At 48.1% G+C, this 15,450-nt stretch overlaps 1 protein-coding gene across 1 annotated transcript; it reads right to left on the bottom strand.

The window, feature by feature from the left end:
- Positions 1-10,449: 10,449 nt before the first annotated feature.
- On the bottom strand, positions 10,450-11,925 carry LOC136532117 (uncharacterized). The gene has a single exon (XM_066524729.1). The coding sequence runs from the start codon at positions 11,657-11,659 to the stop codon at positions 10,775-10,777; it is 885 nt and encodes a 294-aa protein (XP_066380826.1). The 5' UTR covers positions 11,660-11,925; the 3' UTR covers positions 10,450-10,774.
- Between the last annotated feature and the right edge of the window lie 3,525 nt (positions 11,926-15,450).

Genomic DNA, 15,450 nt, shown 5'->3' on the forward strand with positions numbered 1-15,450 from the left:
CCTACAAAATTTTATATTAAATTCGCAAGTTTGCCTTAGAAACTAATTTAGAAAGTGTTTTAGAATTCGAAATGGGCCGGCGACAACCACTTTGGCCCAGCAGTCCAACGCGGCCCGCGCGGGGCGTGGCCGCGCGCGAGTCGCGATGGCCCAGTGCGGCCTAAGCCTGGGGCACCCACGCGCGCTTGGTGTTTTGCAAAAGAGGGCTCGTACTCTTAGAAAATCAAACGATATAATGCGGCACTGTTCCACTAGTCTCGAGTTTTGCACAAAGCACCCCGGAATACCTTGTATTCACCACGGTTGGGTCTCAGACATGCCCGTGCATGTCAGCCGGCCATGGCTGGCACCGCCCGACCATGCTGGCCTACTGAGGCCCACAATGACGCGTCTACTAGACCAACATGGACCTCCGGACCTACGCGCAAAAGTAGAAGGCGGTGGCACGTTCAACGGTGTACTAATCCCACCTATCCACGTCGACGAAGGATCCGTGTGGCGACGTGAGTGCTCCGGCAAGTCTACACCCTATTGGATGGGTCGTGATGGTGGAGAAGGGTCAAAGGCTCACCGTGGTGCGTGCTATGGAGATGGTTGAAGCAGGGGAGGGTCGAGGTGGCCCGGCCACATGAGCCCATGCGGTGACGTTCCGTGGCGGCATCGGCACGTCACCACGTCGCCGATGGGTTTCCTGGCTAAATCAACACAAGCATCGGATAGAGGAGGTCAAGGTGAGCCTAGAAACACCACCAATCGAACCCTTACCTCCGGGTTATGGACTTACCCCCAAACCACAGTTCACGTCGGCGCTCATGACCGGCGGTGGTAAAACACCAAATTGGCGGCCCACAGTGCACCGACGGACCAGAGAGAAACAAGGCGCTTAGCCAACCTTCTAAGTTATCCACAAGAGCGAGGGATTTTGCTGCGAAGCTATAACTTGGCAATGGGAAGAGGGAGAAATGATGGCAGCTCCGCGCACGGTGAGGCGGCGGTGTGGTCTATGAGCGAACCGAGCAGTTAAGGTGGGTAGCTCTGGTTGGTGGCAAAGCGAGCACGTGGTACAGTTGATGAGACGGGGAGGGTTGTCACGAAGCACACGGCATGAAGTGGCAAGACCGAGTGGGGTCACTGGTGGTGGCTAGCGGCAGAGCAGAGCTGGGAGGCGTCCGTCGCCACTATGATTGGGGTCATCATCACGGTAGGTGAAATAAATAGTGGGGCTGTTGCCACGTCGGCCGAGCCACGGCAGCGCAGCAGCGTGGTACGGTGGCAAGACAGCCAGGCGCAAGTGAACGGCGGGCGCGGCGGCAGGACAGCCAAGCACAAGTGAGCGGTGGGCACGGCGGCTCGCGGTTGGCGGCTAACGGCGTGCCCACCGCGGCCAGGCTGCGGCAGCAACAATCGGCCAGCATGGCCACGTGCACGCGCGCGCGCGCCCAGCGCACCGATGCCGTGACGCGGGAGCTGGATGGCTTGGTGACCGCACCCAACATGAGAAGATGGCCCGAGTTCGTGTTATGCAGAGATTTTAAAGCGTTCAAAACGTCTAAACCGTTGATCCAATCCCCAAACCACTTTTGCTATACCTTAGAGGGTATATTTGGCTACTAAAACAAACCATAATACTACCCTACTCCTTAACCCAATTTCTCTACAAAAATTGCTAAACATCACAATGCCTAACCTTCCAAAAGCTCATGAAATTTTATGTGTTAAATGGATTTCTATTTCTAGTTGCACTTTTAAGCTATTGAATATAGTACTTAACAACATTATCTCTCAACACCAAGTATTTTATTGTCATCTACAAATCTCACATTTCAAACTTTATTAAGGTGTCACATACATGTTCTATATAATTTTTGTTCAATAAAAATTAGTTTTAAACCCTAAGTGATATAATATGACTATTGAACCAACTTTCGTTTCGCATTTTTGTTGATCGTCTTGTGTTACAGAAATTGATCTACACACTTTATCACAAGCATTAACACATAAACATGATGCTCATGACATGTTTTAGTAAATAATTTATGGTGTAACACCGAGGATGTTATAATTCTACCCCCCTTAAAAGAATCTTGTCCCGAGATTCGAAACGAGAATCAGAAAGGGAAAATTGCGATTACACTTCGTAGATCTAAAATTACACGGAGGATTACACGACGTCGAACATTAAACCATATAGGGATTTAGAGATACATGGTTAAGAGCAACCTAATACAACCAAGGCTTAATCTAGAAGTCAAAACAGACGAGGACAATGGAGAAACAACAAGAAAATGATTATCCAAAATATGGCGTATGCCCAATAGATCCAGAAACAAGAGACTGAGAAGTCAAACATTATGAACCCTAAGACCAACTAACCAAAGGTGGAATTGAACTTCTTTGACAAAACCAGATCCCTTCTTCTTCTTCTCAGAATACCTAATCACCTCTGACTGGTGAACTTAGTTCCACGAACGATGACTGGATCTCATAGCTCTGCTTCGGATTCGAGGGGAATGGGGATGAAGAAGGAGAGCAAAGGCCAAGGGCATCTTATAGTGGCGAATGGAGGTGGGGCATAGTGCACCGGAAGTGGAGACGGCATGGATGGGATACACTGCCGGTTCACGTTGTGGGGATAAAGTCGGCCACGGTGCGCTCCCTATGCAAACTCGAGCGGAGGGAGGATAAGATAGAGGGGAGGGGATTCACTCGGCGGGGAAGGCGTTGTAGGGTCAAGATGGTGGATTAGAGGGGGGTGAATAGTCCTTTCTAAAATTAATCGTGTCGGCTAACCGAAACAAGTGCGGAATTAGAACTATCGGTCTAGCCAAGACTACACCCCTCTATCTATGTTCTCTAGCACCTTTCAAAGATACTAAATAAGCAACAAAGGTGTTGGGCTAGCTAGAGTTCACCTAACCAATTCTAGGAGCAAGGTCACACAAACCTATGCCGCTAGTACTTTAAGCAACAAGAGAGCTCCTACACATGCTAGTAAGCAAAAGCACAAAGCCAACTAAGCTCACTAGCAATGATCAATAACAAGGCAACCAATGCTAAATTAGAAAGCGCAAATACTTAGCTACACAAACTAAGCAAAGTGACTAACAAGGTTATACAAAGCTAATTAGCCACACAAGGGAGCTACTTCTATGCTACACAAGCAAGAAGGTAACTAGTAAGCTACACAAGCTAACTAGTTACAAGAGCAACTACATAAGATCAATGTATATGAAAGTAATTATAAGCTTGTGTAACGAGGATGTAAGCCAACGGGAAGAATAAGGTTGACACGATGATTTTTCTCCTGAGGTTCACGTGTTTGCCAACACGCTACATCCCTGTTGTGTCGACCGCTCACTTGGTGGTTCGACGGCTAATTGGCATCACCCGCCAAGCCCACACGTCAGGCACCGCAAGAACCTATCCCGAAAGTGAGGGTAGCTCAATGACACGCTCAACTAGAGTTGCTCTTCGTAGCTCCCGCGGGGCGAGCACAATGCCCCTCACAAAGCTCTTCTCCGGAGCACCGCACAAGCTTCTTGCGGGCTTCAACAGAGACCACCACCAAGCTATCTAGGAGGTGGCAACCTCCAAGAGTAACAAGCACCACTGGCTTGTAACTCGATCACCTAGTGCCACTCGATGCAACCTCACGATGCAATTGTACTAGAATTGCTCTCTCACACAATCGAATGATCACTATCAAGTATATGTGAGATGGAGGGCTCCCAAGCACTACTACACAAGCCACCAAGGCTCTAGTGTGCTCAGCTCTCGGTCCAAGGCCGACCATGGCTTCTATTTACAACCCCCGAACAAATAGAGTCGTTACCCCTTCATTGGGCAAAACTCGGGACGACCGGACGCTGTGGTCCAATCGACCAGACGCTGGACCTCAGCGTCCGGTTGTGCGATGCACGCCACATGTCCCTTTCTTCAAATACTGTTCGCCCGATCTCAACGGTCATCTATCGATCGAACACAGCAGCTTCAACTGACTGGACGCAGCAACCCCAACGTTCGGTCGTTTCTAGTAAGGTACCAGACATGATCGGACGCGTCTGGTCGGTCGTGATCGGACGTAGCACCAGCATCCGGTCACCTCCAGCAACACTGCTCTACCTATGTCATCACACGTCACCTTGACCGAACGCACCCTATCAGCATCCGGTCACTTCTAGCGCCAGTGTCCGATCGAAGACCGACGCCTGCCCACTGACTGCCACTACCGCTGGAACCCAACGTCCGGTCACTACGTGACCAGTGTCCGGTCCATTTTGTGAGACTCTATCTTTTCGGAACAGGGCACCAGTGGCACCATCGGACTGTCCGCACTCTACGGGTGGACACTCCACCGGTAGAGTTCTGAACCCTTCTCACCTTCATTCCATCGCCGAGTTGATCCACATCAACTCTAACTTCATCTCCTTTGTAAATGTGCCAACACCACCAAGTATACACCACCATGTGTATGTGTGTTAGCATTTTCACAATCATTTTTCAAAGGATTAGCCACTCAACTTGCCACGCCACTCAATCCTAGTGACGATGCAAAGTTAGATCACTCGAGTGCCACTAGATGACCGATATGCAAACAAGTTTGCCCCTCTTGATAGTACGGCCATCTATCCTAAACCCGGTCATAAACTTCTCTACACACCTATGACCTGTGAAATGAAATGCCCTAGGTTATACCTTTGCCTTGAGCATTCCATTCTATCTCCTCCAATGTTGATGCAACACATGCACCAACATGATCAATAATGATATGATCCACTTCATATCATCACGTGATCATATTGGTTTATTGATCTTGACATCACTTGCTTTTCACCGTTGCCTTCGTCCATCGGCGCCAAGTCTTGCTCAAGCTTCACCGCCACGCGGTCCATCGCTCCAAAGCCTCCGACTTGCCCTTCACGCTTGCAACCGGTCCATCAAGCCAAATCTTGTCTTGATCTTCTCCACCTTGATCACATGACTTAATGTCATGTCTCATGTGCAATGAGCTCCTTCATCATCACATGTGTGAGCTTTGCAACATCTTCAAGCCATTTTCACCTTCATGGCATATGTTGCTCACACATATGTACATGTGGACTAATCACCTATGTATCTCACATAAACACAATTAGTCCACCTAGGTTGTCACTCAATTACCAAAACCACACAAGTACCTTTCAGGCGTGTGGGCGACCGTGTCCCCAAAAGAAGAAAAAGGAGGGAGGGGGTCCGGTACGGGGATGAGGGCGTGGAATCGAGAGCCGATAGGAGGGGAAGCGCACAGTACACGAGGACGGCTAGTGCGGCACGATGTCACGGCCATGCGAGAACGAGGTGCTAATGGGTCTGACACAGACAACGCCCGTAGGGCACGCGACAATAGTGACCGGCGTGCGTAGCGTGGTCGAGCTAGACATAAGGCTTGGGACATGACGTCCACTCAAACTTTTTCAATCGCTCCCTACTATCCGAGACTAACTCTTCCGTGCTGCACTTCTTTTTCTTTCACTGCTTTGACAACAATAAGCGCCAATCTTTCGTGTGAACTGAGATCACGACATACGTGCTTCCTCAAAAATCACATTCTCTTGTTTACCTTGAGATAACACTATTTCATCAACCCGTTGTGGATTTCCCGTTCGAACACCAGAACATTTTCCAAGGAGAATAATTTATAACAAGAGTGGTACAGTGGTGTAACCTGACAACGGTACTGGTCAACAACCTCGATACCAGCGCGTGCCAAGCAGCGTCACCCTGTGGTAGCTATTCCACAGGAGCCCTCGGTTTCATCGCGGCACCATAAGCTATTAACCATGCCACTTTACCAACTTACACGGAGTGAAAAACAGTGGGGTCATAGACCACAAAAATAAATGAGTATTGCAAGGGAAGATTCAGACAACGAGGGTTCCTTTCGCAACAAGGGACAATGAATTCAAATCCAATAACGGTTTTAATTTAAAAAGATTCAAGTGTTCTGCTGGGACATCCACAATTAGTCGATACAGTGTCATATGTTATCCAATCACGGCTGGTCTGCTGGCATCTGAATGGTAACTTCTCTTGTAACCCACTTAACATCGCCCTTGAAACCCTAAGCACGTCTAACGAGACTTAAGGGTAGATGGACGTAATAAACACAAAGAAATAAATAAAATGCACGTTCCGAACGTCCTTATGCTGGTACAACATATATGCACTCACTCTCCCATTCTCGACATATCGTTCACCTTCCCTACGATCGGACGACCTCAACAACTACGGACGAAATACAACGGAAAGATTACAATACTGGAGGACAGCGACGAAAGACACTACTAACTACACGTACATCATTCCAAGGCAACTAATCTACTTTGTCGGACCACGCATCTTCATTCTCCGCCTCGGCGGATTCTTTTACCTCTCTGGCTATGGATTTGCCTCCTCTCTTGGCAGTGGCTGGGTGAGGGGAAGAAAGGGTTCTACTTCTGACACTTCCGCAGTTTCTGAATATTTGTGTAATCCGGAGTGCTTGTAACGTATTGATGTACCCAGCTATTATCTAATATAATTTTTCTTTCCTCGGAAAAAAAAAAGCTCTTGTTCCTCAACCACCGCATTGCAACTCGCTGCTCCGTTGCCGTTGTGTGGGATCTGGGATCTCCACTATAGGCTCCAGTCACTCGAGGTTCACCGTACCGATCCAAGCTGAGCCACACTGTAACAAAGATCGGTGGTACTCTGAAGAGTCTGTATTAACTATTCCTCTGGGCTTTTTTAAACGTAGAGATATCAAGCCTTCGTATCTGGCCTAACTCGTTAGCTGGATTTCCAAATGGGCCTGGCTAAGCCTCCGAGGCCCATCCTCTACTACGGCCTTCTCCCTCCGATCCAGCCGTTCAGGCAAGCAAAAAGTTGCATCAACTACGCCAAGTTCCACTCCAAAGAAAGAAAGGAAAAAAAAAAACACTACGCTAAGTTCCTACTTCCTGTAAGGAGCAAAGCTGCAAACGAACAAGCGAATCCATGGCCCATGGGGCCAACTCCGGTAAGAGCAAATCAGATGGTCATGTTTACGTGAAGATTACAAAACGAAGCTAGGACCTATGTTAATTGTGTTAAACGAAAGTACCAAACACAAAGGAAGGACAAAAGCAGTCAAAATGAATGCCTGCAATGCAAGGCCTTGTTTAGATTGCAAATTTTTGCAATCTGGACACTGTAGCACGTTTCTTTTGTATTTGATAAACTTTGTCCGATCATGGACTAACTAGGCTCAAAAGATTTATCTCGTGATTTACAACCAAACTGTGTAATTAATTATTTTTTTACCTATATTTAATGCTCCATGTATACGTCTAAAAATTGATGTAATGAAGAGAGAGTGAAAAAACTTGGAATTTGGAGCTGATCTAAACAAGGCCAAGTGATGGCATACCACCTCGTTCCTACCGAGTAGTTCCTACTGATGAAGCAGACTTTATCTTAGTCCAACAGAAACGACAGCTGAGGCGGACACGCAGAAGCAACGGCTTCGGTCGCGGCGTGTTCACTCCTCCTATATATCCGCAGCTACGAAAGACGTCTTCACGTATACGAAGTGCTTCATCGTACATATGGCACGGGCGCGTGCAAGTGCACCTAACGAGATGTATATTGCCAGCGCAGCTGACAATTACATTCCGTCAGAAACTCTTTGGAAATCTTCGCACGGTTCCGCAGCACTACTTCAGCAGTATTTTTTTAGCGAGCGAACAGTATTTTCATAAGCCAAATTTCAGCGAGACGTATATATTTCAAAACCAAAACTTCGCACGTGCCTACATGCACGAACAGGCTATTGCGTCGGAGCGTCTCGGCTCCGTTCCTTGTCAGTCAGGCCCCGCATCGAACAAGTGGCAGAGTCTGAACTCTGAAGCCAGAATTTGCGATCATTTTCAATCCATTTAACCGACCCAATTATACAATGGTCGGCGTTTTGTTGGCCTAATAAATCCATGGGCATCCCCCCCTACGCCAATCATACTCGAGCAGGACAAGCACATGTGCGCCTGTGGAGCACATACGAACAGCGAACCCAGCAAGGAAGTAATATTTCCTTCATCATCAAAATATATAACCACCAAAAAGCGCTAGTAGGATGCCGGACAAGGGAAAACAGATAGTGCAACCCAGCACTCTCTCACAGCTCTTCGCGATTCACCGGATCGCAGGCACAACTTTGCAAGCCCACCGGCCGCCGCCACCACCACCGCACTAGCTTTAAACCGTAAAGGCGTCGAGCTTTATTTCCCGACCGCGGCGAAGGCGCGGGCACCTGCCATGATTGCGCCTTTACGTTCCGGGGCGGGGCGAAGCGAAGCGAGCGCGCAACCACCTCCTGTTGAGGAATTATTTCAACTGTCGTCGGAGGCTCAGGCCGGCACAGAGCTGAGCTCAACTGCTCTGCTCAAGAGTGAAGAATGGTGGTGGTTTCAAGCTCAGCACACGTCCATTATTGCGAGCTTTGTCTCGGGTTCATTCATTGCAGTCGTCAGCCAGCCAAGGATGGCACCAGATTCATGGTTGACTTTCAACTTCAGCACTGTTGCTAGCATGGAGCGAGTCGACTGTAGCGGCGTAGGCAGCTAGGCCAAGTACTTGAACGAGTACTGGATTTATACAGTATATTCATCAAAGACTGGTGTATCTGTAGTGGCTGGGGAAGCAACGCGACGATTTTTCCGTACGAGTGAGCTGTGGGTTTGCACTGGGAGCCAGAGCCACGATCGGAATTCGGAATGATGACGGAATTCCGGATCTGGCCTAGCCTTGCCTAGTGACGGAGTTGGAAGCATTTGCTCTGGTCCACCAGCATGTGGTGTTTACCAACAAGCCACGGGGAGGGGGAGCATCACCAACTCCGTTTGCTTCCTTGCGGCGCATGGTCAAGTGTCCGTGTCTCTCTCGTCAAAAAAAAAAAAAAAAAAAGTGTCCGTGTCTCTCTGACCAAGGCCTTGATTAGATTGCAAGTTTTTTCACTCTCTCTCCATCACATTAAATCTTTAGATACATGCATGGAGTATTAAATACAGATAAAAAAATAACTAATTACACAGTTTGATTGTAAATTATGAGACGAATCTTTTAAGCCTAGTTAGACCATGATTGGATAATAATTATCAAATACAAACGAAAATACTACAGTACCAAATACTAATTCCTAACCTCAATCTAAACCAGGCCCAAACGGGATAATCGGTTGGATTTCAGAGACTTCATCAAGCTCGGGTTAAAGAACATTTTTACTACTGACTGTACCATGGGGCTTACTATTTTTTCCAAAAGAAAAACAATTAATCTCGTTGAAGCTTAGTACTGAACTACTAGTAACTGATTACTTTTATTTGTGCACGCTCACACCATGACGGTTCCATTACGAATTTTGAAAAGTAATTATGAAATTGCGCAAGTACTCTCGGCCCCTCCAAAAAAATACAGTTCTAGATTTAGATTGCTTGAGTTAAGCTGCTTCTTCGACTCCTCTCACAAATTACTATTTAAGCAGCTGGCTGCGGCTTGTTTTAAGTGTAGTCGAACATCTTGATTAACTTTAACTAAGTTTATGCTCTTTCTGTCCTAAATTCTCAAATTGTAAGTCGTTCCAACGTTTTTAGAGAGTCAAAACACTTCAAGTTTGACCAAAATTATAGAGAGAATTATATAGATTAATGAAGAGTCTAATGATACTTATTTGGTATCAACAAACATTATTATTTTATTATATGAATTCGGCCGTTTTAGATGTTGACTCTCATAAAATTAAAATGACTTATAATTTGAGATGCAAGGAGTATACAAAATTAGACTCAAAATATTTGTATTATGAAAATATGCCCAATACTTAATCTAATAATAATTATTCGAGAAATAAATGTTAGTATTTTTTAATTTGGTCAAGTTTAAAATTGTTTTATTCTAAAAAATGAAAATTGTATTTATTTTTAAGACGAAAGTAGCAGTTCATTACTGCAGTACTGCTCTACAGTCATCACACTCCCCACACTGCCGACTGCCGAGAGCTGAGATCTCCCTCCCATTAATAATTCCAGCATTTAATTCCACCCACATGACCTCTGTACCATCTAACCAGACACCACGTAGCCCTTGTTTAGTTGTACTCTAACTTCTAAAAAAATTGCTACAGTATTTGTCACATCGAATATTTGCGGCCCGTGCATGGAGCATTAAATGTAGACGAAAAGAAAAACTAATTACACAGTTTGATGGAAAATTGCGAGACGAACATTTTAAGCCTAATTAGTCCATATTTAAACAATATTTACCAAATAAAAACGAACGTGCTACGATAACCCAAAATCCAAATTCCAACTAAACAAGGGCTTAATGCTTCTTGACCGGAGAATCTCAGAACGCAAAAACAATTCGAGCACGAATTCAGAGGAAAGGCGCAATAAGCTGCACATGAACACTGAGCACGGGGAGTTTTTTTTTTTTTTTTTTGACAACAACGAGCACGGGGAGCTTGTTCCTTTTTACAGCGTTGCAACATGTTCCGCTGACAAACGGCACCGTTAGAAATGTCGGTGCCCACATGTCAGTGGAACAGCTTGCGAGGCACAAATTCCTTGTTTCCCTAGCCTTCACGTCAAGGTAAAATAAAAAGGGGAAAAGGGATAAAACCCACGAAGTAATAATGGTCGTGTAAGTTTTGGGTGAAAAATGGACTGAGCATGTAGGAGAAGGAAGTTTACAGGGTCACAGTGACAGGGAGACGTCGATGAGTTCACCGGAAGCGGCCGCCGTCGGCGAGCTTCCAGGAGCGGCAGTGGTGGAGCGAGGCGCTGGACGTGAGCGGATGCAGTGGCGACGGGCGAAGATCGCCGGAGACGACCGCGTCGGGCGGGTGGCCGCCGCGGAGGTGCCTCCCCAGGCTGGGCCGCGCGAGCGGGCTGATGCACACCGAGAACCCCGAGACGCCGGCCCCGGGCGCTCCCAGTCCCAGTCCCAGGCGGCGACGGCACGGGGTTTTCCGCATCGGCGACGGCGAAGGCAGCCACGGCGACTCCGCCGGTGAGGTGCTCTCCTCGCCGTCCCCGTCGGCGTAGTACCTCACCGGCGAGAGCCCCCGGTCGCTGACCCCGCGGCACGAGCGCCGCAGCGGGGACGGCGGCGGCAGAGCGGTCTCCCTGTCCTTCCTCCTCCGGCGGGCGGCGCGCGGCACGATCCCCGCGAGCCAGTTGGAGGACCTGTACCTCCGCTCCTTGTCGCCGCGTCTGTCGTCGTCCGGACTGTGGCCGAAGAGCGCGGCGAGCACGGAGAACCTGCTGCGCCGCCTCCGGAACAACCCGATGTCGCCATCCTCGAACCCGGCTGCTGCTCCTGACCCGGCGCCGTACGCGGGGCCGACCTGCGGCGTCCGGAAGAAGAGCAGGCTGCCCGGCGGGCGCCCCCGCGGCGCCGACGACGCGTCGGACTTGCGGCGGCGGCACACGTACGGCGACGACACCGACCTCGGGAACACCGGCTCCGGCTCGAGCTCCGGTGGGGGTAGGGGCGGGGGCAGCGAGGACGCCGCGTTCTGCGCGGCGGCGAGCGCGAGCAGGCGGTCGCGGAGGCACGGCGCGCAGACGCCCACGCCGCCCTCGTACAGGTGCCTGGCGCACCTCATCGCCCTCCCCTTGCCGCTGCCTCGGGCATTGCTCTCTCGTGATCTCTTCTCGCGGGCAGATAGGAATGGACGGAGATGCCAGAGGCCAGAGGCGAGCTCTGTCACTTTTCGTTACACACGGGTAGGTTGCTTCTGTGGCGAGGCTGTCAGCGTGGTTAGGTCCTGGTGGTAGACCCGGAGTATCTTCTCTGCGACTGGCTCTCTTTCTCTGCACTCTGCAGCGCGATTGGAAAATTCGATTCCTCGAGAGCTCGAGGACGGTGTTAAATATGGCTGGATCACGTGAAAAGGTGTGCGTGCGTGAGAAAGAAAGAGATGGTTTGCGGTAAACGAGCTGGTTTCGTTTCAGTACAAACCGTGCTCAGGCCCGCATGATGTCTTCTTATTTTGAGGGCATATGCTGCGGAACTATGCCGCTTAGCTCCTACTGTATCAACTGATATTATTTTGACATTGATACATGCTGCATGATGTATGTAATACGTAGGTCCTCCTTTATTTCAAATTATTAGTCGCTTTGACTTTTTTATTTCATTTATTGTACTATTATATCCGGATGCATAATAAAATAGATGTATTTAAAAAGTCAAAACTTATACGGAGGGAGTAGTTAGATCGGCACAAGTGTTCCGAGGGAAAAAGATAGTTTCAGAGATATAAGAAAAGATGTACTAAGCACGCAAACAGCTAGTAGTGGACAGAGTCAAGTAGAAACAGTATAGTGGCGTGCCTATTGGTGTGCAAAACTTGGTGGCCAGCTATTCAGCTGCGTCCGTTGGTTAACAATTTTCATTATGTTTTGGGCTTGTTTGGCTTATAAGTCGTACTTTTTCAGTCAACGAACATTATTTTTCTCTCACACCAAATAATGGGATTCGATTCTTGAAAGACCTTTTTTTTTTGCTCTCGAGGTGGATGTATATTAAGCATTTTGAACTATATATACGGCCGTGTCGGTTATTAAAAGTTACTAAGCTAGGGCAAAATTTGTCAATGTTTAGGCAAAAGAACCGGATGTAAGAGCAGCTCCATCAATTGACTCTTAAGCTAGCTTTAAGTATTTTTTTTATAAATTGATAGAAGAGAGAGAGAAACTAGCTTTTATCAAGCTAAGCTTCTGCACACATTGTAAGGTTATGTGAGAGTGTCATATGATGCTGTTCATATTAAAAACTATGTGCTAAAAATTAACATTATTGAAAAAGTTAGCTTTAAGTATTGCGGGTGCCCTAACACATAGTGCATCTTCTCTGGTTCCAGTACGCAGCAGCGCTAGATAGGGTAGAGAAGATACCCTGCCTGCCTGCGACTGGCTCTTTTTCTGCAACGCGATTGGAAAATTCGATTCCTCGAGAGCTCGGTGTTTAATTTAATATAAATATGCGTGGATCACGTGAAAAGGTGTGCGTGCGTGGGAAAGAAAGAGATGTTTTGCGTTAAACGAGCTGTTTTCGTTTCAGTAAACCGTGCTCAGGCCCGCATGATGTCTCTGCAACTGCAGACGAGTACGGGCAGCCGCGCTAGATTTTCGTGTCCCGATGGCGGCAGCGCGTGCACACAAACTCCACTCCACCCGTGTGGGATGGATCATGGATGCACGCTTGGGTAATGTTAGTCTGGATCCGTATTCTAGTACGTACCGTAGAAACATAACAATAAGAGCGTTCGAGTACCGGTGTCGTGCAAAATGCCGCGCTAAGAAGCCTCGAATTAACTGTGAAACGAGATCACGGCCGGTTTGGCTCGTACCACGTACAACCGTGTGTGCATCCAACCGCAGCTGTGCACGGCGCGTCGGCGCCGTATCCTGTACGGCTGACCACGCCACGGGCCAGCTTATAACTTATCACGTAATACGGCACTCCGTGTCGTCCGTGACGCGCGGACGCGCTCAAAGCGACGGGCCAGGCGACCGTCTCCAACGTTCTCGACCTCGCCGGCCGTCGACGAGTCAGCAGCTCGCGGGCGGGAGGAGAACTCGGCGACCAGAACGAGTCCACGACGCAGGCGGCAGGTCCGCGTCCGAGCCGAACCTTCGCGCGCCTGCAATTAACCCAGCGAAAACGAGGCGTCACCGACGCTGCGCCGCGCGCCGGGCAGCTTTCTCGTGCCGCCCTCGGGTTCCAGAATCCTTTATCTGCTCCGTTCCCGGCGGCGTGTGCACTGTGCAGCAGCATCGTCACACAGACACAGTGACGGGTCGCTCGGCCACATACTCACAGCACAGGCCGGCTTCAGCTTCAGCTTCACACAGACACAGCACACGCCACCGAAAGCTTCCGATTACTAGCCGGAGTTCCTTCTCCGACCAACAAGTCAGCAATCACATCACATCCCATTAGCGTGAGCGAGCGAGGGTTCAAGAAAGTAGCTAGAGTAATTCGCTGCGGTTCGTTCCACTTCGCTGATCACCCGATCGATTCGTCTGTATTGTCACCGCGATCGATCGATCGTCCAAACTCCCAACCACCGGTTGAAAATGCCCGCAGCGTCTAGCAGAACTCTGCGGCCGGGGGAAGGCGACATCGTCTCGGACTCGGATCTCGGTCGGTAAGAAGCGACATGGGCGTACGGACACGCCAGGTCTTGGAGAAGGTGGGGAGGGAGGGAGCGACGGAAACAGCTCGACCTTCTAGACCCTAGAGCACAGCACCCGGTTCGTCGTCGTTCTCGTTCGCTCGAGAGTGGAATCGATTGACGAATTGGCAGGTCGAGGCTACTAGCGTCGCAACTCGCAAGACAATTGTCTACCCTTCTCTTGCTCCAACTCGCCTGTCGGATTGGTCATCTTTGACTGCAATGTCTTCGGTTTTCTGGCTGCCAATCCGGTCTAGCCTTGCGCTGCCGGACACGTGCTATCTCAAGCTGCATCCTTTGGACGTCTCTGATGGTGTCACGTGCTTACTCTCGTCGTAAGAACATCTTGGAGAGAGTATTTCTAAAACTTACTCTCTAAATTATCATTTAGAGAGTCATTTGAGTAAAAATTGTTTTTCTACATCTTCCACTCTTCAAGAGCTTTTCTATATTTTGTACGTACGTATTCTAGAGAGTCATTTTCGTTCTCCATTTTTGGCTGGCGACAAATCCGAAATAGATGACATCTATATTTAGATATCGAATTAAAGAGTATTTTTCACAAAAAATCTATATTCCTAACAATTAGGAAGGATATAAAGAGTCAGTTGCATGATATTTTTTTTATCAAATCTATAATCCTAAAAATTAGGAAGGATATAACATAGTTTCTTGGAGTTGCAATAATTTAATAACTCATGTTCTAAGCTAGTTCTAAGTTAAACCAGTTTAATTTTGACCAAATTTAGAAAAAATACTAATGTGATGCCAAATATTATTACATTTATCACAAAATATATTTTTTATATTATACTTATTTGTGTCATAAATATTGATGTTCATTCCTATAAATTTTGTTAAACTTAAAACGGTGATAGAAAAACGGTTTTGATAATTTATAGCCGATTCAAATGGGCCTTACAAAAACTCATGTTCTTTTTCCTGAGGAATAGTGGGCTCTGTCAACGGCACCATGGAGCAAAGATGTGCCGTGGGCCTTGGGAACTGCTTGGAGCCGAGAGCCATGAAATGTGAAACAGGCCCAAAGTAGGCTTCCATGCATCGAAACAAGCCCTCGGAGCCCCCTGCTCCTCCAAAAGCCGATGATCAGGCCCATTCCCCATGGCCAAAATTGCTCTGCGCGATTTATTATTGTGATAAATTTTTTTTGCTCCGCGCGGGAATTCCAATTTCCTTCCCACCTCCGCCCGCTT

Source organism: Miscanthus floridulus, unplaced genomic scaffold (assembly GCF_019320115.1).
Source record: "Miscanthus floridulus cultivar M001 unplaced genomic scaffold, ASM1932011v1 fs_527_1, whole genome shotgun sequence".
NCBI lineage: Eukaryota > Viridiplantae > Streptophyta > Magnoliopsida > Poales > Poaceae > Miscanthus > Miscanthus floridulus.